This window comes from Xenopus tropicalis, chromosome 4, assembly GCF_000004195.4.
Source record: "Xenopus tropicalis strain Nigerian chromosome 4, UCB_Xtro_10.0, whole genome shotgun sequence".
Taxonomy (NCBI): Eukaryota; Metazoa; Chordata; class Amphibia; order Anura; family Pipidae; genus Xenopus; species Xenopus tropicalis.
Genome location: NC_030680.2, coordinates 110,794,535 through 110,821,261, shown reverse-complemented (window position 1 = coordinate 110,821,261; position 26,727 = coordinate 110,794,535). Strand labels below are relative to the sequence as shown.

Here is a 26,727-nt window from a genome sequence, read left to right as displayed (position 1 = left end):
TGGTCCATACTGCTGTATCGGGACTTAAAGGAACAGTAACATCAAAAAATTAAAGTGTTTTAAAGTAATTAAAATATAATGTGCTGTTGCTCTGCAAAAAAACTGGTATTTTTGCTACAGAAAAGCTACTATATAAATAAGCTTCTGTGTAGCCATGGGGTCAGCCATTCAAGCTGGAAAAAAGGAGAAAAGGCACAGGTTACATAGCAGATAACTAGTAGAAAAGACCCGTATAATGGGGGTTTGTCTGTTATCTGCTAAGTAACCTGTGCCTTTTCTCCTTTGAATGGCTGCCGCCATGGCTACACAGCAGCTTAATTATATAAACTATAGTAGTCTTTCTGAGGCAAACACACCAGTTGTAGCAATGCAGGGCAGCAGTACATTATATTGTAATTACTTTTATACACTTTCATTTTTTGGTGTTACTGTTCCTTTAACTTCAGTGACAAACCAGCAGTATAGAAAGCTGTGTAGGGGAGACAACATGCAGGCACTGGAGCTTCTGCACTCTCTTCTGAGGGCTGCAGCTCACTAACAGCAGGTAAGTAAGTGCAGCTCTGCAGGCCCCCCTAAGAGAGCACCTATCACTAAAAAGTTTCTTCCACCAGAAGCGTAAGCTAATAGAGCCCACACTCCATTCATGCAACTTAAACTTTGCATGACACCTTGGAAAATTCCCTGTGGGCCCCGGTCCTGTTGGACCCCGCTTACTTCTGGCATACCACCTGCCACCACCACTGACAGTCTGTGATTTCATTCATTATAACTCTCGTTCTTCTGGGCCCCGCTGATCACCCACATCCCTGCTGGGCCCCCACCTACTGAGAACTGTATAACAATGTTAACTTTAGATGACTACTGTTAAAGAGGGTCTCGTGTTCCATTATGGAACAGGTGGCCATCTTTAGTTTTGATGCTTGAGCTGCCTCGCTTCTTTCTTCCTCTTGTCCTTCTTTGTGGCCCAGCTGACCTGCTTCCACCTCTCGGTTTCACCACTGTATGCTATATCCCATTTAGAATGAGAGACATGGAGAACAGAAGTTAAGAAGACAGTGAGGTAGATATAAAATAACAGAGAGAAAGGAAAGGTGGGATAAGAGGTGGCAAATATACAAGTCAGAGAGAATATGGAGTGCAGAAGGAAAGTGGAGAGAAAAAAAAATAAAGAGGGGCTGGGAAGAAGGCAAACAGGAAGGAAGGAGGTCAGTTTATATTTGTTTTGGTATGAAAAACTGCTTTATTTTACTGCTCATGTACAGTGTACAGAAAATATAACATCCGACCTTGCCACAGTGATGTCTTGGAATCCTGGAATTTGTCATTCCTGTTATATAAATTTCATACAGGTGTGGTATATATTATTTATTTCACCAAAAATGCCCCTCACCAGCGCTAAGCCACCTATACAGGGAGGGAGCCCCTGGGGTGGGTGGCCATCACGTTAGTGCATAATGAGCAAGCAACACAATTTACTTATTACGTGTATGCATGTGACATAAGCTTGGGAGGCGCATTTACCGCTTTTGTGTCAGGCACATACAACATAATGAGCAAGCTGGGAGACTCGCTTATTATGCACATACGCACTATACAACATTGCTGCCTGTACCTGGGGAACCCTCCTGGTCCAGCTGTCCTAGCACTCGCAGGGGCTGCTGATAATTATGTATTACAGGGCCGAAGATGAAAATAACAAAATGGCTTTAAGTGGGTGAAAGCAGAAAGTGTTGATGGGCAAGGCTTATTATAACAGTGGTTGTGGCTTATAATCATGGGTTGGGCTTATTTTTGGCATAGCATCCCTCCAGTTTGTCACATCAGTTCAAGCACTACCCATTGCTGTTATCTGGATCAGCCCAATATAGCCCACCTCAAGGTGGGCATATCAGGGAAAAACCCACTTATTTGGCTAGCTTAAGTCTCATTGTGTGAGATGCTATTGTGTTTCTGACAAAGCCATATTGTTCAGTGTGCTTTAGCTGATGTGAGTCCTTTAGGCAAACAACACAGTATAACTCTTACCCCAGGTAACACATAGCAGATCTGTTTTACCCACATGGCTTTCCCCCCTGTCAGGCCCATATTTTGGCAAGGCCACAAAGGCCTAGGCCTAGGGTGGCATGCTGCCCAGCTGCATGTAAATTGGGCACAGAGTACTGGGGAAGTGCCAGAGACCTGCTCATTGATCCCCAGTGCTCCTTACCCAACAAGGAAAATTTGCGCATGAAGAGGAGGAGGGGTGTGAGTGACATGCCGAGACAGGGGCCTAGGCCTACCACCAGACTATCAGCAGACTAATTCAAATACTTGGGCAGATTTAATATGCTAATTTATTTCCCTTTAGACCAAGTCTGCATCTTATCTGCCCATGCCCCTCCTGACTGCCTCCACAATAGATATCCATTTGAATAGGGATCTCATTGGCACATTGATGGGGTACTTTCCCAACAGGCCTGCAATAGGCACTGTTATGATCCGATTGTTGTCCCAGGAGCCAAATTATCGGGTCATCCTGATTTGGCCCAAAATGTAGGTGACCAAATCAGGCAAAGATCCACTCACTTGGCAACCTTGTATGGCCAGTTATATGGGGACCATACAGAAGCAGAATTTGGCTGCCCCCTTAGAGGCAGAAGGGAAACAACCTCACTTTGCAATTTGAATGATTAAGCCAGATCGCAATGGCAAGGCTTTTTTGGGGGAGATATATAGACAGTGGTAGCTAATTTATTAATGCTGGCTACAAATCTCATGTGTCATTGCCCTTAGCCTCCCTGAATCAAACTTGCTGCTCATCTACCTGTGTGTGTGGGAACAAAACAACCGTATATTTCCCAATCAGTACACACAGCACTGTGCCTTCCCAATATGGTTGCTGCTCTTTGGCCAGGCCTCCAGAACTGTTGCTGGTTTTAAAGTTAACTCTTAGGCTTCTTAGGCAACTTTGAAGGTTCAGCAACTAATGAATCGTATGCACTTCTCTAATAGACTTTAGTAAGTGAGAAGCATGCTCAGTAGGGGGTTGAAATTGTTGCTACATTAGTTTCAACTAATGTATCAAAAATATATTTTCTAAAATTTTAATAATAATTTTAGAAAATTTTAGAAAGCATTAACAAAAATGTAAAAAGTAATTAATTGTGGTTTTCAATTTTAAAATAATATATTCTGGATACAATTGATATGCCACAAATATTACTACTTATTAATAATTCATATTATGTATTGCATATGAACATATGTTCTAAAAATTATTATGTATTGAGAATTAAAAACAATTTTTTCACCTTCTGTGCCTATCTCCCCTTCTGCAATGTCCTCGCCTCCTCTCTACTTTTTTTTACCCTCTTTGGTGAAAGATGGTGATGCCCTCTGAGTCTCCCTACTGATTGCTCTATTTTGCCACTAACACCTCTGCCCTTAGATTACATGTAAAATATAATTTAAGTAACTTTCCAGTATACAGATATAGGACCCATTATCCAGAATGCTCGGGACCAAGGGTTTGCCGGATAAGGGGTATTTCTGTAATTCGGATCTTCATACCTTAAGATGTCTATTAAAAATAATTAAAACATAAATTAAACCCAATAGGGTTGTTTTGCATCCAATAAGGATTAATTATATCTTAGTTGGAATCAAACACATGGCACTGTTTTATTATTACAGAGAAAAAGGAAATCAATTTTAAAAATCTGAATTACTTGATTAAAATGGAGTCTATGGGAGACAGGCTTTCTGTAATTCGGAGCTTTCTGGATAGTGTGTTTCCGGATAACGGATCCCATACCTATACATTAATTGCACATGTTCAACAATTTTAAAGGTCTTTTTATATGTAATTGCAGTTAAAAGTAGTATGTGTTTATGTCTTTCTGTTCTGACTCCTGAAACAATGCAGCAGAAATCATTTCTCCTACAGGTCTGGTTATCAGCTGACACTTCTGCTACATTGTTTCATGGGTCAGGACCATACAGAGCAAAGAATATAAACAGTCATAAGATACAGTGTTCAGTAAAAAAATATACATTAACAAATAACTTTAAAACAATTTAACATTTTTATGTTCTGTAGAATGGCATTTGTTTTTATTATACAACAGGGGAAAAATGCTTTTTGGCTGGAGCTCCTCTTTAAGACCTGGGGGAAACTTAGTTATTTTGGAGCATTAGCCCTATGAGAGTATTTTTAGGAGAGAATGATATGAAAAAGGAGTGTCCCTGCTCTCTCGGCGAGCTTATGTATGTGAGTGGAAAGGGAAAGGTACATGAGTGATGGCGAGCAACAGATGTGAATGCATTTGTTTATAATGGTACAACTCACTTAATGTACATGACAGAAGGAAAACAGCAGTAAAGGCATCACAAAGGTAGTAAGGAGAATGGGGGAGGGGGAGGAATGGGCAGGGTAAGGGAGGAGACCAAGTGAAAACATATCCGTATTTCCCCCCTCCCTTTCATTGCAGGGAATACCCTTCCTATAGCCACAACCAGTCCTCCTCCTTCTCTCTGGGCGCTGTCCTGTCACAACCTTCTGAGTAACTAGCTTTTCCACTTTATTGTTCTGCCTTCATCTTTTTTATACCATCCTACCTAATACTATCTGCTGCCATCTGGGCCCTCTGCTACATCTTGGCACTCACTTCGTGTTTCTTCTTTTCTGCAGTAAGAACAGACTTCCTTACCCGCCCTGAAGCCATTCACAGCAGCAATGCTCGAGCAAGTACAGAAATTTCTGCTATCCAGAGCTGCTTGCGAAGGTCCTGATCCCCACACCAGATACGCTGAGCTCTTCCATAAACTGGATGTTAATAAAGATGGGAAGGTGGACATCGTGGAACTGCAGGAGGGCCTCAAAGCCATGGGAATGGCAGTTGGCAAAGGAGCAGAAGAGGTGAGACATAATTGACTTGTATATGTATCATTAGTATTGGCTACACTTAAGTAATTCTTTTTCTGATAGGTTTATGATCTAAACTCCATATAAGGGATTAAAAAAGTTCCTGTAAAGTCAGTTGCTGTCAGACTGTAATTCTCACTGTAGTGCGGCACAGTTATGCAGATCGTTCCACAGCAAATTGATTGAGTTTGGGATTAATTACCCAGGAGTGGGATATCCTTGCACTTTTCCATATTCTTTGCATGTTTGCAGCAACCTAGTGTTGTCTGTCATGGATGATGTGTTCTCATAAGGAAACAAAAACTGTAGTACCGTGTTAGCCAGTGTCAAAAATAATAATAAAAAAAAACAACAAAACACAAATACAAGAGTATTGTAGAAATTATACCTATATTGGCTAACAATAAAAATACATCGCAATGTATTTTTATTGTTAGCCAATATAGGTATAATTTCTACAATACTCTTGTATTTGTGTTTTGTTGTTTTTTTATTATTATTTTTCTCATAAGGAATCATTTAAAAACAAAAAAAAATTAGAAAGCATATTCTACAAGAATGGAGTGCGAAAATAAGTTTCTCAGTATGCAGCTGTATTGTGTTCAGAAGTAGTGCATAAAAAAGCTAAGGAAGGTAAGAAGAATTGAGCATCCTTTGGAAAGCCCATAACCTGCAAATCATTAGGAACTTGGAAGCTGGGGGGGTTGCAAGTCTCTCTGCATTGTACTGGATTGCTGATGCAGGGTACAGAGCACAGTAGTAGTAGCTATATAAGAGACAAGCAAATAATGTAAAAGGCCACATATGCTGTTAAAAGCCAATACTGATATTTAAAACTGTTATCACTAGTGACTTTAACAGCAGTTGTGGCTTGTTGAACATTATTTGCAGCAAACTATTAGAGCTCAGTGGGAGCAGAGACAACAGATGATCATTTTTGGCTATTGCTTCCACATTTGCAATTGAGTGTGAAGGGTTTATTTCTCCTCTATCAAAGGCTGGAGGACTGCAAATTGGATATCTCCGATCTATGATTTGCCACATCTGCAAATTTCATTTGCAGATATATAGGTGCAGCTGTTATATATAGGTGTATGCACACTTAATTGACTCGGCCAATTTTTGTCAAGATATCAGTTCGGGAGGCCTGTTGGGGGTCCACATACATGGTCAAATGAGCTGCCTTATCGGTCTGAAGGGCTCAAATCTGCAGTTTAAATCTGACTGTGTATGGCCACTCTTAAGCGGATCTTCTTCCAATATGCCCTCCTAAGGTGGTCTCGTCAGAAGAAGACAAAACTCTGAATGTGTCTGTCCACCATAAAGCTGGCCATACACATTAGGATTTTTAAAAGATCTTTTAGTTATCATAGGACCAAACATCCTAAAATGATTGTTTAAAAGTATGGTTTGTCCATCAGTGAAAATGACCATTTAAAGCAATATCATCTAGTTCAAGGTAGGCAAACTACCTGCTTGGTCCTGCAAACAATTGGGCAATGGACAAGTTTCATTGGTAACACAGAAAATTTTCAAACCTGCCCGATCGATTTTTTAACAGATGTGCGATTGTTTGGTGCCCACTAACCTTACAATAATTTGACGGGTCTGTCAGATCGCACTGAAATTGTTCATTAGGGAGAGAAAAATCTAATGTGTATGGCCATCTTAAAGGACTTGAATCAGCATCTTAAATCTGCAGTGTATGGCCAACTTTAGTCTGAATTGCCTAAAAAAATATAGTGGTGTAAAGGCGAGATAGTCTGATCTGATTAGGCCTCCCCTTCCATTCAGAAATTGCATCCAAGGGGCTTGTCTTTCTGCCCATCCCCCACCCTTACCCAATTCCAATTGCTCCTGAATACAAGTTGTCCCTAAATGAAACAAGCTGAACTGGACAGGGTCATTTCGACAACAAAGGTCATCTGTGTGGCCCTAAAATTCTCAGCATTCCTTATGTGTGGAGACAAATGCTAATTGAAGGTGTGCAAGATAAAGTAAGATGACGGTTTCCAGTGCATAAAATTATAACAGCAGTCAATGTAATGCATTAAGGCAAAGAGAAAGACAAGACAGATGGTCTTGTTTGGGCTGCAGCTGCTAATGTTCTTTGCTAAAGGCTAGGATGTACACAGCTCCAGAATAGAGTAAAAGAGAAATCAATCAACACTTTAATTAGTGTTACTTATAAAAAACCCACATGTATACAAATATAAAGCAACTTGATGAAAATGCTACAGATTTCATGAATCTGTTTTTGTCTGCCTTATGAACTCTAAGCAAATATATTATCAGTTATAGAACACAGGGACCGGGCCTGTCCTATGTGCCATGAAAGTGTGTATGCTATGAATAATGCCTACAAACACAGCAGTTTGTCCAAAAATGATTGATTTGTCCAATCATTACCCAAGCAAGGCCTGGACTGGCAATCTGTGCATTCTGGCAAAGGCCCGATTCCATAAGATTTCATAGCTCACCACTACTAGGGGGCTGTTTGGACCTCTGTGTTCTTACAATGCAGGGCCTATTTTGAATCCCAGTCCTAAGTTTACCCTTTATGCCAGCATGTCAAACAAATGAATTGCTCTTTTATGGAATCACCATAAGTCTTAAGGCAAAGTCATATGTTATATTCTGCCTGCATTAAGTAGGCAAGAGAGAAGCGGATTTGCTCTCATCCGCAGCTACTATACCTGCACTGACAGGCACAGTGTCAGCCTAAGCGCAGCTACACAGAGCAGGTTGGTGCAAAAATGCACTGTGTCTCTCCACTGAGAGTGGATCTGCCTCTCTCTGCCTGCCTTACTTGTTTTGAGTAGAAATGAATAGGGGCATTTGTTTGCCTTCCTCATCTCTAAACCTGATGCACATGCAACAGAACCCATAATATATGTGTACACCAATTCTCCTGATTCTGTGGTAGGATCCATTTGTATTTTATGATGACAATTTAAAGATTTTTTTCAATTTAGCAAATAGTCTCATGTATTTGGCTTATACTAAACACAGGTAAATATTGTCCTTTTAAGTATTTCTTTTCCTCCTTCACACAGATATAGCACATTGATTTGCTAGGTATTAAAGACACAGAAAACATTCCAGGAATGCAGGAGGCAAACAAACGCCCTTATTAATTTCTACTCAAAATAAGTGAAGTACTGCAGGGAAGCTATTTGTTCTATTCCTCTTACAGAATTGATAAGAGTGTGGGGAGTGGCAAGGTTTATTAATAGGTTAATAACAGTTTAACTTCAGCAGCCTTTGGGATTTAGTAATAAATCAGTACAGGGACTGGACAAACAGATATAACTGATGCCTTCAGAAGATCTGTTACAAGAAGCATACCTACCTATGCTAAAGAACTAAACTGCTAATAAAAGGGATCAGTGCAGGGTGAGGCTTGTGTACATGGAGTACAGTACCAGTCTACACATGAACCAGGCCTTCATGAAAGATAAGAACTATCTGTCCAAACCAGATTGCATTTTGCCTGCCAATTTCCCCTGCCACTTCATACTAGTCATTTTATTTAGTGTAGACTTGCCTTTATCTTATTTGTACAGTTGATTTAATGGTCCCAATTTGTTGGTTATATGAGTGTGTTTACACTTGTACTTGTTACAGCTAAATTCATTCTGCAGTTTGACATTGTTAAACACATTTTGTCAGTGTCAGATTGAAGAACCAGTTCACCAGTTCAAATAACACAACAAAGCTCACCCCATATGTAAATCCAATCTGCATGCAGTTTCAGATACCAAAGAACAGTAATGTATGATTAAAATATGAGTGCTTCTTCTGCATGCTACCCAAGCTGTGCACATATCTGTACCAAGGAGGGTTTGGGAGCCCCCTGTTAGCAGTGGCATTACATAAACATGAAACATATTTAACACATTTTATAGAATTGTAGGGAAGAAGTTAAGACCTTAAGATGCTTTACTCGCAACACTCCCAAACTGAAAGCGGAGACGGTTTTTGCCATTCAGTAGGAGGTACTGACTGATTAGGAAAGAAGTAAATCCAGTTTGTGGGATACTGCTTGTTTCCAAGGATGGAAATTATGCATTGTATACTGGTCAATGGAACATTGCTAAACTGACATCTATAAGAGGACCTGTGAGGCTCTCAGCGTTACCAATGTATTGGTCTATATTTTCAGTTCTAATAAGAGGTACACAGTTCAGAAAGGTACCCACAGTATGGCGGTGGGAACACAGCTTTCTGTTATACAACAATGACTGCATTTATTTAAGTTTCATGCAGTATGTATTTTTGTTTGTAGTAGCTGAATGCACATTTGTGCTCATAGAACCGGTGCAGCCACAATTAACCCATTTGTGTTTGTCCTATAGTGCTTGCATAATAATCACCCCCTACCCAATGGATCTCACTTGGTTATTATTTTATACAACATAGTTAACCCTTTAAACTGGGACACAAACGTTAATCAAACAAAAGAGACATTGGTTGGTTCCATATATATTTACCTCCTGAGTAGAACCACCTTTTGGCTGTCTCTGTCAGCTCTTCACATTTGGATCCTGTAGTTTTCACCTGTTCTCCTTGACAAAGTTCAGGCTAGAGGGTGAACGCAATTTTTAAATCTTGCCATCCAAATCCCAATCAGTTTGCCAGTCCATCCAGATGAAAAGCATCCCCACAACATGCTGCCACCATGCTTCTGTATAGGTATGGTGATCTCAGGGCCACGAGCAGTGTTGGCTTTCTGCCATATAAAGCTTTATAGCAAATTACATTTTAAAAGTTTTAATAGTTGAATTTGTTGTCTCATCAGACAAGAGAACCTTTCTCCACATATTGAGTCTGTCTAATGCCCTCCGTACACAGTCTTCTTTAAGAAGAATCACTGTTGCGCCATATTCTTTCAATTTTTTCAATAATGGATTTAAACATACTCCAAGAATTTTCAAAATTTGGGATTTTTTGTAAAGCAGCCTGGAATGGGGCTATGTAGATTTGTTTTTAATATTATGGGTTATTTAGTGTAGATTAGACAATCCCAAAAATGTATGTCAAATTCTACTGGTCGGTGGGTTGGGCTTACTTACGCAGGGCAGCGTACCAACCTAGTTTTTGCTTGAAGTCACAAGAAACTGGCAAAGGAATGAAGCCAGACTTGCCAGAAGCAGTGGTCAGAGTAATTATCCCTACTTTTTCCAATTTGGTGCCTCTGTACAGTAACATATTGTCAAAATACTTTTCTACAGGAGCATTCAGCTACAGGGCAAGGTTACAGAGGATAAAACAGCAAGAGACACTTTTACATTTATTTTGACAGAATAATGAAGCTCAGGAATCTAGCAGAACAGACCCTGAAGCTTAAAGCTAATAGCACACGGTTGAGTTCTCTGCTGGTGCATACATGCCAGTTAGTGAACACACATATAAGGTGTGGAAGGCAGCAGATCATCTTTTATCTACTGGAATATATATAACCGTTGTTCCATTTATTGTTCCAATAACTGTAATAATCACTGTCTGAAAAGTGCCTGAATGGCTGTAGGTTACTGGATAGCATTTCAATTACCGTTATGTTCTTTGTGATTAATTTCAACTGCAATGCCTTTTTTTTCCTGTAGAAGCCACTGCCAGCGGGTACTTGGCTAATAACCTTGCCCCCTTCCTGCCCAGTTATAATTGTGGCTCTTGTTATAACTATATCCACTGAGCATATCATACCAGTTAGGTGAAGCATATTGTGCCTACGGATTAACACAGGCTGAGAATCACCCCCCCCCCTCCCCCACGCTTCAAAAATCTTATTTGTTGTGCCTGACGCAATTTCCCCCTGGTGCAGGCCCAGACAGAGCTAAAACCACCTGTCTAATGCTCGAACCCTTGTGCAATTGATCCCCCTACGCTTGCATCTCCCACCCCCCCTCCCTTACTGATTAGCTGCAGTGCTGCACTGGGGACTGGATGGGTGGTAGGTTTAAAAAGCTGTCAAAATCCCACATCCAGTCCCCAGTGCAGATGCTTCCAGTGGTTGTCATGTCACCCCAAGATCTTGCAGCCTTAAGCCTGGTCCAATGTGGCCTGCCCACAAATCCGGGCCTAGACCCATTCCCTCCAGGCTTAAAGGATAAAGAATCCAATGTAACTTTAAACTCAAACTATAGTTGTATGTATAACCAAAATATGCCAGTTTCTACTTTTCATTGTAGCATTCTGGTCAAATTGGTTTTATTAAGCTTTCTTATTACAGTTAGGGGCCTAAATATTACAGTTAGGGGCCTATTTATCATACTGTGTAAAATGATTAACACTGAAAAAAAACAGTATAAAAAGCTGTGTAAAATAAACGGTAAGTTTATCAAGATGTGTGTTTTATATTACGCTGCCAAACAGCGGATTCCATTTTTTTAAACCCCTTTAAAGCTTATGTAATCTATTAAAGTCAATGGGGGAAATTCAAGCATCAAGTAAGTTGGGATGGAAGTCACTCCTGAAAAAAATAGAAAAAAACGTGATCAATGAATACCGTATTTACTTGATACTTGGTCACTAAAAATCAATACACAACTTGATAAATACACCCTTTTATTACCTGGCAATGTCTTGTGATGTGTGGTTTGTTTGGCTACTTGATAAATAGGCCCCTTATTGTAACTTAGGCTGTGAGTACCACTATGAATGCTGCTCTGTTAAACTGCAATAGCTAGCTATATGCAACTTCAGTAGGGTTAACCTTTTCAGGCAATAACTGCAACCAAATTACTGCACTGATGTCAGTTTCATTTAAACAGTTGTTTTTTGTCACTGTCTGTTTTGGGAATCCATAGCCTGCAAGGAAAATTACGTTTCCAGATATGAGTATTATTAATGTATGTGTTTCTAACCAATATAAATAAGAAAGTGTAAAACCTACTTTATATACCCAGTGTCAGACTGGGACCACAGGGGCCCACCAGAAAAATAGGGAATGGCCATGAAGCAGGCCAAATGGTCAGGAGAAGGAGGGCCCACTGACACCTGGGCCTACTGGGAGTTTTCATGGTATCCTGGTGGGCCAGTCAGGCACTGTATATACCATGATGCCCCCTGTATGATTCTGTTTGCCTTATCACCTAGTGTCATATCAGACTTTCACTTGAGAGCCTTGCACCCTATTGGCATTAACACATGGGACACCCATCTGCTGTGTATTAGAAGTTGAATAGTGCAGAGTTTAGCTATGCAGAACATGATGGGGAATATACATGGGTCATACTGGGAAAGGCATGACATTTATTCACATAATCTGTTTTTATAGCAGTTTTTATCCTAACAAGTGATAAATGATCTTAGTAAGAAAATCCAGATAACAAGAAAAAATGTTTGATGCTTTATCCATTTTAGAAAATTGTAGCAGCAGGAGACACTAACAAGGATGGGCATCTGGACTTTGGGGAGTTCATTCGATATCTGGAAGAACATGAGAAGAAAATGAAAATAGCCTTTACGAGTCTGGACAAAAACAAGGACGGTAAGGAAAGAGACACATGCCCCTATCAGCCCTATTTATTGTACAGCCTTATTGAGCTTACGTTACATATGTCATACTACTCATTTGACTAAATAATGCTGTGCTAACCCGTGGTGCAGGTGGTCTACAGTGTTAGCCAGTCAAAAAGTAGTGCAAAGGTGCTGTGTGTTAGAACCTTTGCACCTTTTGTTCTGCCAGAATTTACTGTGTGAATGCTGGCAGAACAATTGACAGTATTACTCATTGTAATTCTGCTTATGATGAACCTTTGTCCCTACTACCTATAGGGTGTGGCTATGACTAAATATGAAATTGTCATAATTGTTCAAAGGTTGCGCTACCTTCACGTGTGATTTGTAACCAAATATGTTACATTAACCATAGGCTAGAAAGATTATTTTCAAATGAAATATTTTTTTAAACCTGACAAGCGTGAAGACTGAATGTTTATTTGTGTAGTTATTATCTATTAAAATGTAATAAGGGGGAGTCAATTCAATGGGTACCTGTCACTCTTGCTAGCGGTCTTTGCATCTTTAGGGTCTGGTACTTCCTTCCTTTTTGTGTATCTTTTACTACCCTATTCCCCAGAGCTGGTTTTAGTATATGACATTTGCCTTGGACCCCCAGTTCCATCAGGGGTAAGAAAGTAGACAGAAGAAGAAAAGGGAGTTATTTTGAGTATGTATATCATGGACCAGAGGGCTCAGTAACAAAGCTACACCAAGGTGCAAAATTTGAATGTAAATCAGACCTGCCATGTTTTCTAATTTGTGATTACAAAGAATAACATTTGGATAGATAATTTGTGTGCAGTTTTGTGCACAACCTGGAGCATCTCAGCTGTCCTGTACAGCAGTCCCCAGCATGAATCTACCTACAGCTTTAATTTCCTCTCTTCTTTATTTTATGCAGGTAAGATTGAGTCCGCAGAGATAATGAACTCTCTCAAAACTCTGGGCATCAACATTTCTTTAGAACATGCTGAGAAAATCCTTAAGAGGTCAGTGTCTTTTTCACTCAGTTTCATTCTTATCTCTACACTACAAGCTGTAGGGACACAGGGCAGTTTGAAAGGTGGAACACAGTGGCATCCAAAATGTCCCATGTATTTCTTTGATTCCTATGGTGATGAATGGGAAATTCTCTGCCTGTGTGCAGACCTGGTTGTCCCAGGTGGACAATACGCACATAATTCTTCCTGATTTTTTGCATAATGAAAGAAAATGCAGTTCTAAGCAATATACAAAAAATATGCTTAAATTATTTTCAGTGGTTTTAAAGTTAGGTATAATTATAATTGCTGTTGAAAACAATATTTGTTTACCCCCTTCTGACAATGTAGTAGAAGTCAGTCTTCCTCAGCTGGCTTCTGCTACATTGTTTTATGCATCAGAACCAACGGAACAGAGATTTTATACAGCCAGGCAGATACTGTTTTCCATAACAATTGCATTTACAAATAGCTTAAAAAAATGTAAGTTATGTATATTGGAACTTTTTAGTTAATAGGTTAGTTAATGTATGTTAGTGAGGTTCATTATATTTATTAAAATATATGTAATGTATTTTTTATCCACAAGCCAATTGTGCTAGCAGGACATCAGAGGGCTTTCAGAATGTCCTTTTTCAACTTTCAATTTTGCTGTTCTGCATGTATTTATTCTGGGTTTCCTTCTGTTTATTGCACTAATTTTTCCTAGTATTGTGCTGCATATTGTTTTGCATTGATACTAATGCAGTTCATTTCTATTCTTGAGCTTACTGGGTCATTTATTACTGGGCAAACTATGTGAAATATATATTTCACTGTGCTTCTGAATCAGTCTGAATCAGCTTGAATCTGCCTTTGTATGGCCACCTTTACACTCACAGTTGATCTCTCTAAAACCTGTAGAACGGAGTTCTAGTAAGGGTGTTCATTTAGACACCCATGGGTGGTCGATGTGCCACACCTGCCTCCGGGTGCAAATATAGGGGAAAAAGGTGCATTATGGTTTAAAACCATTCATAATATATAGGAGTGTCATACTTCTAGGCTATAGCAATAAAATATGGACTAGTGCAGGTAATGTTTCCCTAGTAATGTAACCTATAAAAGCCAATTATTTTCCTGCTTTCATTAACCTTACTGCAGTACTGTTAATCCAACATCTTGTCTCTTGACTTTTCCAGTATGGATGCCGATGGAACTCTCACAGTGGACTGGAATGAATGGAGGGACCACTTCTTGTTTAACCCAGCTGACAACATCCAACAAATTATTCGATACTGGAAGCACTCAACGGTGAGACCTCTTACATTCTGGACAAAACAGGCAGACAATATTCACTTCTATTCATATTTAATTTAATGAATGTGTTTTCCTAAGTTTTTCCCTCAGCCTGTCACTTCAGGCTCACTGCTTTGTTTGTGAAATAGTCTTTTCAGTTCAGTACAGTCATTAGTTATGGGTGCACACATATATTTATTTGTAAAGCTCACAGAAGGTACTCACTTTACACACAAAAAAATGCCCTCCAAGCAATTTCAGCTAAGACAAAGACTGTACTTTTTACACGAGGACAGATTTTACCTTCTGGGCCATGGCAGTTGCGTCAGCAGAACCAGAATGACCTGTGGAGCTTTAGCTAATGTGCAATTTAAATCAGTCATTTAGAAACAAGTCACCATCCTCATGGTTTGAGAAGCCTTTAAAATATTTACATTGTATCCCAAGAATTTCTAGTTACCCTCCGCTTCTAGCTGTTTGTATTGCTGGACACCTAAACCTGGGTTGCCCAACTTGTTTCCCTAAGTCTGCTCAGAATTATTACTCCTGGAGCCCACAATATGCTGTCTAGAGATTTATGAAAATTGTAGGGAGGCAGGTTGGACATTGTGGCTCTATTCTGAAAATCCTGGAATGCTGCGTTATTTCTGTGATAACACATGCCTTTCGCCACAACTTTTTAAAAAGTGATTAGATTCTGCTCTGTGGCGGACTGCGACTGACTTACTTAAAAGTCGCGGTGACTAATCATCCTATGTGCCTTTGCCCTTAATAGAATTTATTGCAGTGGTTGCAACATGGTTCTCTAAAACTGCATTAAAATAACACATGCAAATATAGTACTGCACACATGCAAAACCTTAGAGCTTACCTATATACCTGTAGACAAATGTGCTTGTAGTAATTTTTTGCTGCTTAGTGCCCATGCATATGCACTATGCAGGAGGTAGGGCTAATGCCACATTTATTCACAGGCCAAGAATCAGCCCCTATGCTTGATTCAGTCTAAGCCTGTCACTTAACCTGGAGCCACCGCATCAGCCCTGTTGCGGGCACACACAGTATATTTCAGCACCCTAAAGCATAATTATGCATTTTGCTGTCAAAATCCGCTCCATGTGTCTTCATATGAGTCCTAGGCCGATGCACTGGCTCAAGATGCAGTAACAGGGTTAAGTTGATACAAGCATTTATCTGCAGGCCAAGAATCAGCCCTGTGTGGCATTAGCCTTAGTACAGGGTTTTCTAGCACATTAAACTTAGAGTTGTGACCTTTTTTGTAAAATAATACTGGCCTTGGTGGTGGTGGTGTCAAATGGGGGTGGGGGAATGACATTACAAAGCAGGGAAATGGGTAGACTGGGCAGTGAAATGGGCAGGGTGGGTGGGGAAATGCCAGTAAACTTGTAATTCAAGCCCTGGCCCTAGCTATTGATTTACTGGCTGGCCTGGTCAAATACTGGCCAGGTGGCAATTACACCCCTAATTACAACCCCCCTGCCCTTTGCTCCCTAGCTTGAGTTTCAGGACTATACACACATATATGTATATATAAAGTATAATATTAGTAACAGCTCACTTAGGCAGGTTAGCTTTTGCTAATATTATCTTAAGTATTTGATGCCACACCACTGGCCTTACACATGCCTATGAATGTTTGAATGTGACGTGTGGAACAAAGCTGTCTGTACATGACTCTTTAGCTGATTCATTTTTCCAGGATTTTTCTAATTGTTGTTAGTTACTGGGTGGCAAATATGATGAGGTTGAAACATTTCAATAATCCACACATGCAGAAATGTAAATGCTATTAGTACTATGTCTTGATTTGGCTTCTTCCACTCTCAGGTGCTGGACATAGGAGATAGCCTCACTATCCCAGATGAGTTTACAGAAGAAGAAAAAAAGACTGGACAGTGGTGGAAGCAACTGTTGGCCGGTGGAATGGCTGGGGCTGTGTCTCGCACAGGAACTGCTCCTTTGGACCGTTTGAAAGTCATGATGCAGGTGCAAATAGTGCAAGCACAATTTATTCCCCTTTTAGATTCTGCTTTGCTTCTAAATCTATAACGTCCATTTAACGCCTGCCAAATGTCAAAATGATAACATTTAAATTTAGAAAATTAGCCCATAAGAACTGTGTACATTTAGTTTATTGATACAGTGTTGGCCTACAACAGGATGGAGCCTATGCAAATGCTTATAATGTGACAGTGTGTTTCAGGGTGTGCATTTTTGTGCTCCATGAAAAAAGAAAAGAATAATGCAATAATAGAATTCACTTTCTATTTGCAATGTTAAAGTGCCCAGTCTGCAACAGATAATCTTCCTGCTAAATGCATAAATACTATTTTCCTCACCCGAGACATTATTCCAAGTCCATTATTAGTAATGAAAATAGATTTGTTAAACTCCTTATTTACACAATGCAAATTAACAGGTTCATGGATCCAAGGGAAATGCAAACATCATTACCGGCCTGAAACAGATGGTAAAAGAGGGAGGCATTCGATCCCTTTGGAGAGGAAATGGGGTTAATGTGATTAAGATTGCTCCTGAGACAGCAATGAAATTCTGGGCATATGAGCAGGTGAGTGTGTCTGTGTCTCTGTGTGTGTGTTCATTTGATTGACCAAAACCAATACTGTTGCCTTTTATTGTTATAGTGTTTGTGTTTCTGCTTCTTAAAGGAACAGTAACACTAAAAAATGAAAGAGCTTTAAAGTAATAAAAATATAATGCACTGTTGCCCTGCACTTGTAAAACTGGTGTGTTTGCTACAGTAACACTACTATAATTTATATAATAAGCTGCTGTGTAGCCAGGGGGGCAGCCATTCAAGCTGGAAAAAAGGAGAAAAGGCACAGGTTACATAGCAGATAACAGATAAGCTCTGTAGAATACAATAGTGTTTTATCTGTTATCTGCTATGTGCCTGTGCCTTTTCTCCTTTGAATGGCTGCCTCCATGGCTACATAGCAGCTTATTTATATAAATTATAGTAGACTTTCTGAAGTAAACACACAACTTTTACCAGTGCAGGGCAACAGCACATTATATTTTAGTTTCTTTTATACACTTTAATTTTTTGGTGTTACTGTTCCTTTAAAGTATCTGTGCCAATCCTATGTGTATACTGAATACACAGAAACAGTGATCAGATATTCCCGGTGTGCCATAGCAAGCAAGTGCTCTAATAACCTTATTCAGAGATCACTCCAGGACAGTTCTCAGTGACTGCAGTCTGATGGAAAGCAAGTAGCCCCCAAGGTTCCCCTCCTGAACACAAACATTGTGGGGCAGATTTATCAATATATGAGATTATTGCCCACAGAAAAATTCACCCACATTCTATTCATTTCTTTGGGATATTAAAAACATGTTCATCATATGGTTTAATTACACCCATTATTAATTAGATTTCCAAAAATCCCATAGGAATGAATAGTGGGTGAATTTTTCTGTGGTGAGCTCACATTTTGATAAACATGCCCCTTATTGTGGTATCTGTGATTGCATTTATTGAGTAGTGATCATTACAATTCTTCCTTTTGCAGTAGTCATTTAAGGAGACATTTTTAGCATGAGAAGAAGTATTTAGTATGCTAAACAAAAGGTGTTTGGTTAAAGCTGGTTGAGACCCAGCTGTAAAACATGCTTATATTGAAATCTTTATTTTTTTTTAGCACATTGACAGCAAACAAACTATTAGCACTCCAGAATCCAATATATAGTGGTTTAAAAAAGTAAAGGAAGTTTCATACCCCTGTACTAGGACATAACAATGTACAATCACTTTTAAAGAGGTTATGGCAAATAAAAACAAATGATTAATTGACCAATTACAAGTGTGTATAAATTCACCAGTCCAATAGAGAAAAAAGCATTTAAGTCTCACATTAAGAATGAACTCTAGCCCCCTGCTGGTATTTATAAATCATTACTGCGCCTCAATCGAAATTGTGCAATGTCCATTGCTAAACAGTGTGTTATATTAATGGCACAGAGCAGAGACATACGCACATATGAAATGTTTTTTCATTGCACTAGAACATATCTATATAATGTACTGGAACAATAGTATTACTAGTAATCAATGTTAATGAATTTAAAAAATCTATCTGACATATTAAAGCATACCACTACAGAAGGAGTAATGCGGAACCTGTATAGGTAGAAGAAAACTCTAGTCACTTTCTAAGAGAGTGGGTGGCGGGAGAAAAGGAAGGTGTGGAGTAAGAAAAGAAAGGGGAATGAAACAATGATTATCAGTTTATCGACTATGATTGTTTTAAGGTGTTTACAGAGTACACAGCCGTCATACACATTCTGTCAGAGAATATGTTTGCAAATCCTTACCATTATGCATGAGACTCGGTATTGTAAAATATAAGAAGAGCCCATACTTTACTGCATAAACTTTTGCAACTAAAAAGAGCTATTTATCATTATGAGCATATTTACTATGGGTAGAATAAAGTGCTGGAGGCCTGAAATGCTAAAGGGAGCAACATTTTATAAAATCTATCTAAAGCTGAGCAAAGGGCTGTGAAATTCTCTTTGAAATGGTTATGCAGATACATTAGATACTTTCAAGAGAGGGTTGGATACAGTTTTTTGCAAATAAGAAAATACAAAGTGACTGACAACAAGGCAGGCATTGAACTTCTTGGCTTTGGAGCCAACTTTAGATGGGTTTGTAATTATGAAGGGGCTCTCATTCCCACACTATGATTTGTGTATTTCTCGTATTTATTTAGATTTGTTATTAAGGTATGACCAAATTAAGCTTCATACTTCTTTTTCAGTATAAGAAACTGTTCACATCAGAGAGTGGCAAATTGGGAACTGCGGAGCGGTTTATAGCTGGATCTCTTGCTGGAGCAACAGCACAAACCTCAATCTACCCTATGGAGGTAAGCCCACCTGTCAGTGACCTTGGATCTGCTGGTTTTAGGGTAGATTAAGGCTAATGTTATACTGTATGATGAGACTTTCCAGCACCATGTTACTGATAACAAGAATGGACTGCTGCTTTCTTTGGCTGTGCATGGGTCATTCTGCAGCTCTCAAAGATCTGACAAGGTTGAAGACATATTGCAGTATAATGATTTAACTTTAAGTTATGGAGTAACTTTAAGTTATGGAGTCCCTAAGCAAAATCATTTTGGGGGCTGTAAAACTTTTGGAAGATAGTTTCAAACATACACCATTTGGCCCTATACATTGCTCATTGGCCTCAACAGTTGCAGCCTCTGCTTCCTGTATTGTTACATCCCCAAAGAGTTATTGTTTAGTTGGTGACCAACCTGCTTGGGCCCTTAAAACTTGTTGTTGTTTACTTGCCAGCTGTGTGGATAAGCATAATTCAGTACACCAAAAGCAGGTCTTTGGAAGCAATGATGTGTGGGTTGACCCAAAACCCACAGGACCTGTGGGTTTCGGCTCACTAAGTTTACCTGGACGTCAGGCAGGTTTAGATTGGGTTGGGTGCAGGTAAGACTGGGGAACTACACCCCTGAAAATACCCAAGCAGAAGTACCATACAAAGCGAGAAGACATGGGTATGAGTTAGGAGTGGGTCCTACAGGGCTGCTTCTGCCATGAGGTAAGATAAAAACCTTGTGTCAGGCGGCAGGGACTGGACAGTTACCAGGGATGGCAAAAAGCCATCAGTCGTCAGCTCAGAGTGTGGGAGAGGCGAGAGTCTGCTGCCTTAGGCGGTGGCAGCCCCAGGATCAGATCTGGGGCCCTTAAATGGCAACATTTTGCGAGTTAAGGTTGGGTATGGGTTAATGTTTTGAAGGTTAGGGCTGGGTGCAAGTTTTTTCCGACCTGCACATCACTTTAAGGGAGTCATATAGGGCTAGAATTGTCTCCTGGTGTGACAAAAGTTTAAAAGTTATGGCACACAAGATGATTTTGTTGTTTTGTAGCTCAGTGGCAGGGCTCTGTGTATTGATGTTAAAGGTGCACATTGCATAAATATGCTGCATTTTCAAGAAATTACCTCTTGCCATTTGACAGCACCCGGTGCTTGCAGACAATACTTGTTTAAAGAGAAAGGGAAGTGATTTTGAGGGTTTATAGTCACATCCTATGGAGATACAAACTTTCAGGCTACAATACTACTAGAATCATTTTGTGTGCCATTACTCTTTATCTGCATAATTTATGGGGATTTCAGCAATGAATTGCAACAGCTGAGCGAGAGCTTTTTAAATAAAGGACTTAGCAAGCATTGTTTCTATAAGTATTAAAAAAAAAGAATTCTCTCTTGTCCATGAAGACATTAACATACAGAGTAGGGGTTTTTAACAGCACATAGTTGTTAATCTGGGTCCCATTGTGACATCCATCGAGATTTATCTGCTTCCGGTAACCCTGGGCTTATATCAGGATTACATGTTTGTATTTATCATCTGCCTAGCTCAGCCTCAGAGCATCAAGTACAGTATATGTTTTTTTACAAAGCCATTTAGGGAATAGCAGTATGGTATCACTTCTAGAGTGGATGTGTAATATGAGTTTAACGTGGCTTATAAAATAAGTAATTTTAAGAGGATTTACAAAGCATTATCTATTTTTCAAGGTTCTAAAAACTCGTTTGGCTGTGGGGAAAACAGGGCAATACTCTGGAATGTTTGACTGTGCTAAGAAGATAATGCAGAGGGAAGGAGTAAGAGCATTTTACAAAGGATACATCCCCAACATCCTTGGAATCATTCCTTATGCAGGCATTGACCTTGCCATTTATGAGGTAAAGTATCTGTTATCTGAACCAAATGCATACTCTTTATTTGGTGTATCATTAACACTGAGAATGAAATTCAACATGATATAATATTAATTTTACTATCCTTTACATGTTTTTTATTGTGATTAGTTTGCTATCAGCTATTAACAAATTAGCTAAATGCCAGGCTTGATGGACAAAAAAGCCCCAAACTGCCCATGCCATTCCACATTACCTTTAACTGAGACTGCCTGACACAGCAGGTATAGGCATTTTTGAACTGAAAATAATCTAAATTGGCTGAAAACCACCTCTACCTACTGTGTCAGGTGTTTTCTTTTGTAGTAATGGGAGTTAGGGTCATTTTGAGTGATTTGTAGCTGTGTGGGAGAGGAACAGCACTGTCAATATTGCCCCTACCCCCATTGACTTTCAATAGGAATCTTCTGGAAACGGCTGTTTCTGTCACAAACAGCGCCAAGCTCTTGCAGGTTATTTCCATTCAAACTGAATGAATGGTAAAACTGATTGTTTTGTTCCCCCCCCCCCACAGAGCTTCAATACACTTGTGTGACAAAAGACTTGACATAACCCTGTATAGCATTACCCCTTAAGTTAATGACATTAACCTAAGGCCAGCTTCTGTTGACTAAATACAGCACCACGTGTTGTGTTCAATGAACACAACAGGTGGCCATTAGCCCTAGGCTAGTGAAAAAAGGAAAAATGTATGCTATCACCATTAGATTGTGCATATTTATTACCAACCATCACACTAGGTTACATTTTTGTGTACATTCACTCGCAATCATTTATATTTCCTAATGTTACTGTTTGTGTGTGGTAACCAGTTCATTGATAAGCCCCCCAGCCTTTCACAATGGCTATTCTGTTACCTGGGCTAGCCTTTTCAGTACCCTTGCACTACTATGCTGAACTCCTGCCAGACAATGCCAAGTCCCATTGCTGTCCACAGTGGCCACTGATCCCTAATAAATGCAGGGATTGTCTTCATACTTATCCAACATTTGACTTTGAGGGGTGCCCTGTGAGTTGTAGTCACACAAACATCTGAGGACCCATAACTATTGGCCATTACATTTTTTATAAATAAGTTGTGTGTATGTATACGTCCTTCTTTATTTAGTTGTCTTGTAAAACAGTTGTTGAGGCTGTAAAACAGGCCCATTTCAGTTAAGTTCAATAAACACATTTCACAAACCAAATTCAGGTGAATAGTGTAAAGCTGCTTGACTTGTTTTTGAGTTTTTTCCAATTAGAAAAAAAAATAAAAAATAAAATTTTTCATAAATCATACTCTAAATGTCAATGTTTATTTTTAGAAGCTTCTATAACAAACATTAGTAAACATGAATAAAATACTGTATATTTCTCTTAATTACATGTAATAACAAAGCAGTCTGATGAAAAAACAATATCCTCTGAATGCCATAATCTCTCTGCCTGTTGGTGCTGAATAGCTACAAAAGAGAGAGTTTATTAAATAGGCACTAAGGCAGGAAATCTTACTGATCAAGTTGTAAGCTGGTCCATCATGACTTAGTTAGAAAAGTCCAATATCCAAAGATCAGGTCTGGACTAGAAATCAAAATATGCCCTGGCATTTGAAATACACAGAGGCCCAACCAGCCTTACCAATAAATAGTGACTATGACATGTTAAAACAGCCCCTCTGGCATTTGCCAGAATCCACATGATGGGCAGTTTGGGCCTTTCAAAGATCAAATATTTCCTGCTGTTAATAAGTGACATAAATACAAAGGAATCAAACCCATGTCTGCTCACTCTGTAGGGGGGGCAGAGTGACCTACCATTCACATGAAATCATGGGTCAACTGCAATTTTTTTGCACGTCGTGGGTCACCCATGAACACCACTGGGGGGCTCGGGCCCCCTTAGATGCCACTGCTGTTAATGCTTACCATGTAGGAATTCTCCATTATTTAATATAATAGTGTTGTTGCTTCAATTGCAGTAAGCAATTGATTAATGTGACCATTTATTTATATAGTGCTAGCTAGCAATTACAGCATGAGGCTGTTAGGCTTCATCCTATTTTGGATTCTGTCCTCTGGAGCTAAAACTGTTTCTGTGAGATTCAGGTTCTTTGACGGGAAGTAATACTTTGTACATCTTGTCATTCTTCTGGCAGACACTCAAAACCTTTTGGCTGCAGAACTATGCAACAGACTCTGCCAATCCTGGGGTGCTGGTCTTGTTGGGATGTGGCACTGCGTCCAGTACATGTGGCCAGCTGGCCAGCTACCCTTTAGCTCTCATCAGGACGAGAATGCAAGCACAAGGTGAGAAATAGTCTGCTTATTCTACATACATAGTACTATAAATGCTACATTTTACTGTGGCTGCTGTCTATATTTGTACTGTGCACTTAGCTTTATATTTATTATTTTAATTGTGAATTTTCTTTTTCAGCATCTATTGAGGGTGCACCTCAGCTAAACATGGGAGGTCTCTTCAGAAAGATTGTTGCCAAAGAAGGATTTTTTGGACTGTATAGGGGCATTGCTCCTAATTTCCTAAAGGTGTTGCCTGCTGTCAGTATAAGCTATGTGGTGTATGAGAAAATGAAGATAAAACTGGGTATCTGAGAAGTAAAAGATATGACTTTCTCACTCAGGAACTCAAGTGTTTATTCTGTGTTTAAACGAGCCATTGTGGGAGGTTTCTTTTATAGGGGCTGGAAAACTAAATCCTGTCCATCAGTGAATCAGATGGTTGGCTCTGCTATCACCAGAGTGATAATGGTTAAAACCGAAAAACAAAAAAAGATTAAATCTATCTTTTATTATTTTGGGGGTGGGAACATTTACCATTCTAGTCTGTTCATTTTTGTTCCAAGAGCTTTTTATAATGTCCAAATTGAGCTCAATTCCATACAATGTTCATTTGGAAATCCTAAGTGAACGTGAAACAGGTTCATCTTTATGTATGCATCTTTTTTAAACATTTTAATTGTGACCATAGGGGATTGTTTAACAACCAAAATTAAATGTTCAGCCAAGTCTTAAATTGGCCTTAAAGTTATGAGAGGAGAGCAGCAATGGAGACCTATAGTTATTTCTGTGAATGTTTTTATGTATGTAATGAACAATGGCTGCTAAAAACAAATCAATTCAAAGGGCTTGTGATATTCATATGCATTAGGCCTCAGAAAAGGGGTTTGCTTCATTTGTATCCACCATTGTTTAGAACTGATGCTCCATGGCAACTAACTTGTAAACTAGTTTAATTCTTTATCGTCCATTTCAGCCTGAAGTTACACTGTCCATGATAGAGTGCCTTACCATGTATACAACAGGTACTTTAATCCCTGTATTGAACCTACAGAGTTATCATTATTTTCATGTACCCACTCACTGTCATTGTTTTAATAGAAAGAAAGGACAGCAGCACACTCACCATACGGTGGACACCACCATTCATCTCTCTTCTATGCAATTTCCCTTTGTTGCGTAGAACAAAATATCCAAGAACCATAGACTCTGAATGAGAGTATTTTAGTGTGGTTATGGCATATTACTGTAAATAATGTTGGACAAGTTCTTTAAAATGGACAGTATTTTTAACAGTTCTATTGCGTCCTTTCCCTGTTGCCAGATAGAGTTACATGAAAAGCAAATCCATTCTGACTGACCTGGGTTCTGTTTACAAAAAATATATATATACATATATATATATATATATGTGTGTGTCTGCCAAAGATATCGCTGTGCAATACCATAATGGATTTGTAACATTTTGTTTTGTTTTTATACAGGGCTAAGAATTTATAATGTAAATAAATTCCTTATGTTCACTACATTTGAGTGTAACAGATTTTTATTCTATTAGTAATTATTTTTACAATGTTCTAATATAACCTTGGTTATATCTGACATGACGTGAGCAGGAGGGACATGTTAGAGATAAGCAGCTGTGTTTCTAGGTTTCCAAGAGCTTTTCAATCAAAGTGGGAGCAAGGTAAAAATAATTAAAATGTTCAAAAAGAACAATTACACCATGTGTGAGAACCGGGACTCCAGTATCAAAGCCTATAAATGAAACCAAGGGGTTAGATAAAATTTCTAGCTAAGAGCACTTGAAGAAGGGGCTTGTCCCTGAATCTTTGGTGGGGTCTCAATAAAAGTCACATTGCAGTTATTGTGTAAGTTCCCTCTGGTCTTCATTATTTATTTATTTTTATATACATGATTCAGTATCAGGGCAGAGTAAAGGTGGCCATACACGTGGCGATCCGACGATGTTTCGTACGACCATCGGTCGCACGAAACATCGTAAGATCCGCCACACACCATTCAGGGCTGAATCGGCAGGTAAGGAGGTAGAAACAATAGGATTTCTACCTCCTTCTGCCGATTCAGCTCTGAAGGGAGAATTTTGGTCAGGCGCCTTCTATGGCGCCCGATCAAAATTTTCAAACTTGTCCGATCGGCGAGTCGTCCGATATCGGCAGCTTCCTGCGATATCGGTCGACTCGCCGACATGCCATACACGCACCGATTATCGTACGAAACGAGGTTTCATACGATAATATCGGTGCGTGTATGGCCACCTAAAGAATGCACCATTTCTTTTGTTATCAATAGGATTGTATTTGCGCAAATTGTTGTTTAGGTTTTATATTTTCATATTTATCATTTGGGAACAAATACAAGATATAATGATTAATATAATACACATAATGCACCATTTGAGGGTGGCTAGTTTCATTTTTGGTTTTCGGTCTATGTTTTGGCAGGCAGAGGGCACTATGCAGCTGCAATTATCCAAACACAGAGCGATAGTTTTGTTACGCCAACTCAAGTACTGCTAGAGGCCATATATTGGGTTTTTCCTACAACATAATTACAATAACAGGCCAGATATTAGGTTTACCCTAAATTAAGGACAGACGAGGCAGTCACAATGTCTCTGGTTGCATTAACAGTAGTAGAACAGGGACATTTTTTAATCCCTGTTTGAAGATTTTACCCCTAACTCTTACTATCTGCAGTCACGCCCCTCTTTTATAGCCACACTTTTTTTTAACCACACCCACAGCAAAAGTCCCGCTAAAATATATTAAAACGATATAAAAACAGAAACTGTTGCGCCTATTGATAAAATGGTAGGTACACAGCACCACCTCTGCTATTTCCATCTGTCTTGTTCTAGTTTTTTTTTCCCCACTGTACTCTCTTTCTTTCTTCCTTCCTCCTTTCCTTCCAGAAGTTACTTGATCCCATAAAAAGAGCATTTAGGGTGGCTGCTGTTGGCTCCAGTAGACCATGGGCTTCCAATCC

General features: G+C 39.3%; 1 protein-coding gene across 2 annotated transcripts; it reads left to right on the top strand.

Annotated features, from left to right (window-relative positions):
- The first annotated feature begins 4,477 nt into the window (after positions 1 to 4,477).
- Positions 4,478 to 25,246, top strand: slc25a24 (solute carrier family 25 (mitochondrial carrier; phosphate carrier), member 24). Of its 2 annotated transcripts, NM_001011047.1 has the most exons (11): positions 4,478 to 4,541; positions 4,670 to 4,897; positions 12,269 to 12,395; positions 13,311 to 13,398; positions 14,571 to 14,682; positions 16,516 to 16,674; positions 17,108 to 17,257; positions 19,476 to 19,583; positions 21,260 to 21,427; positions 23,577 to 23,727; positions 23,858 to 25,244. In NM_001011047.1, exons 2-11 carry the CDS (start codon positions 4,715 to 4,717, stop codon positions 24,031 to 24,033), a joined length of 1,422 nt encoding a protein of 473 aa, NP_001011047.1. In that variant the 5' UTR covers positions 4,478 to 4,541; positions 4,670 to 4,714; the 3' UTR covers positions 24,034 to 25,244. The 2 variants fall into 2 exon arrangements, with proteins under 2 accessions (NP_001011047.1, XP_012816429.1); XM_012960975.2 differs by lacking the exon at positions 4,478 to 4,541 and having other exon boundaries at positions 4,550 to 4,897; positions 23,858 to 25,246.
- The last annotated feature ends 1,481 nt before the right edge of the window (positions 25,247 to 26,727 follow it).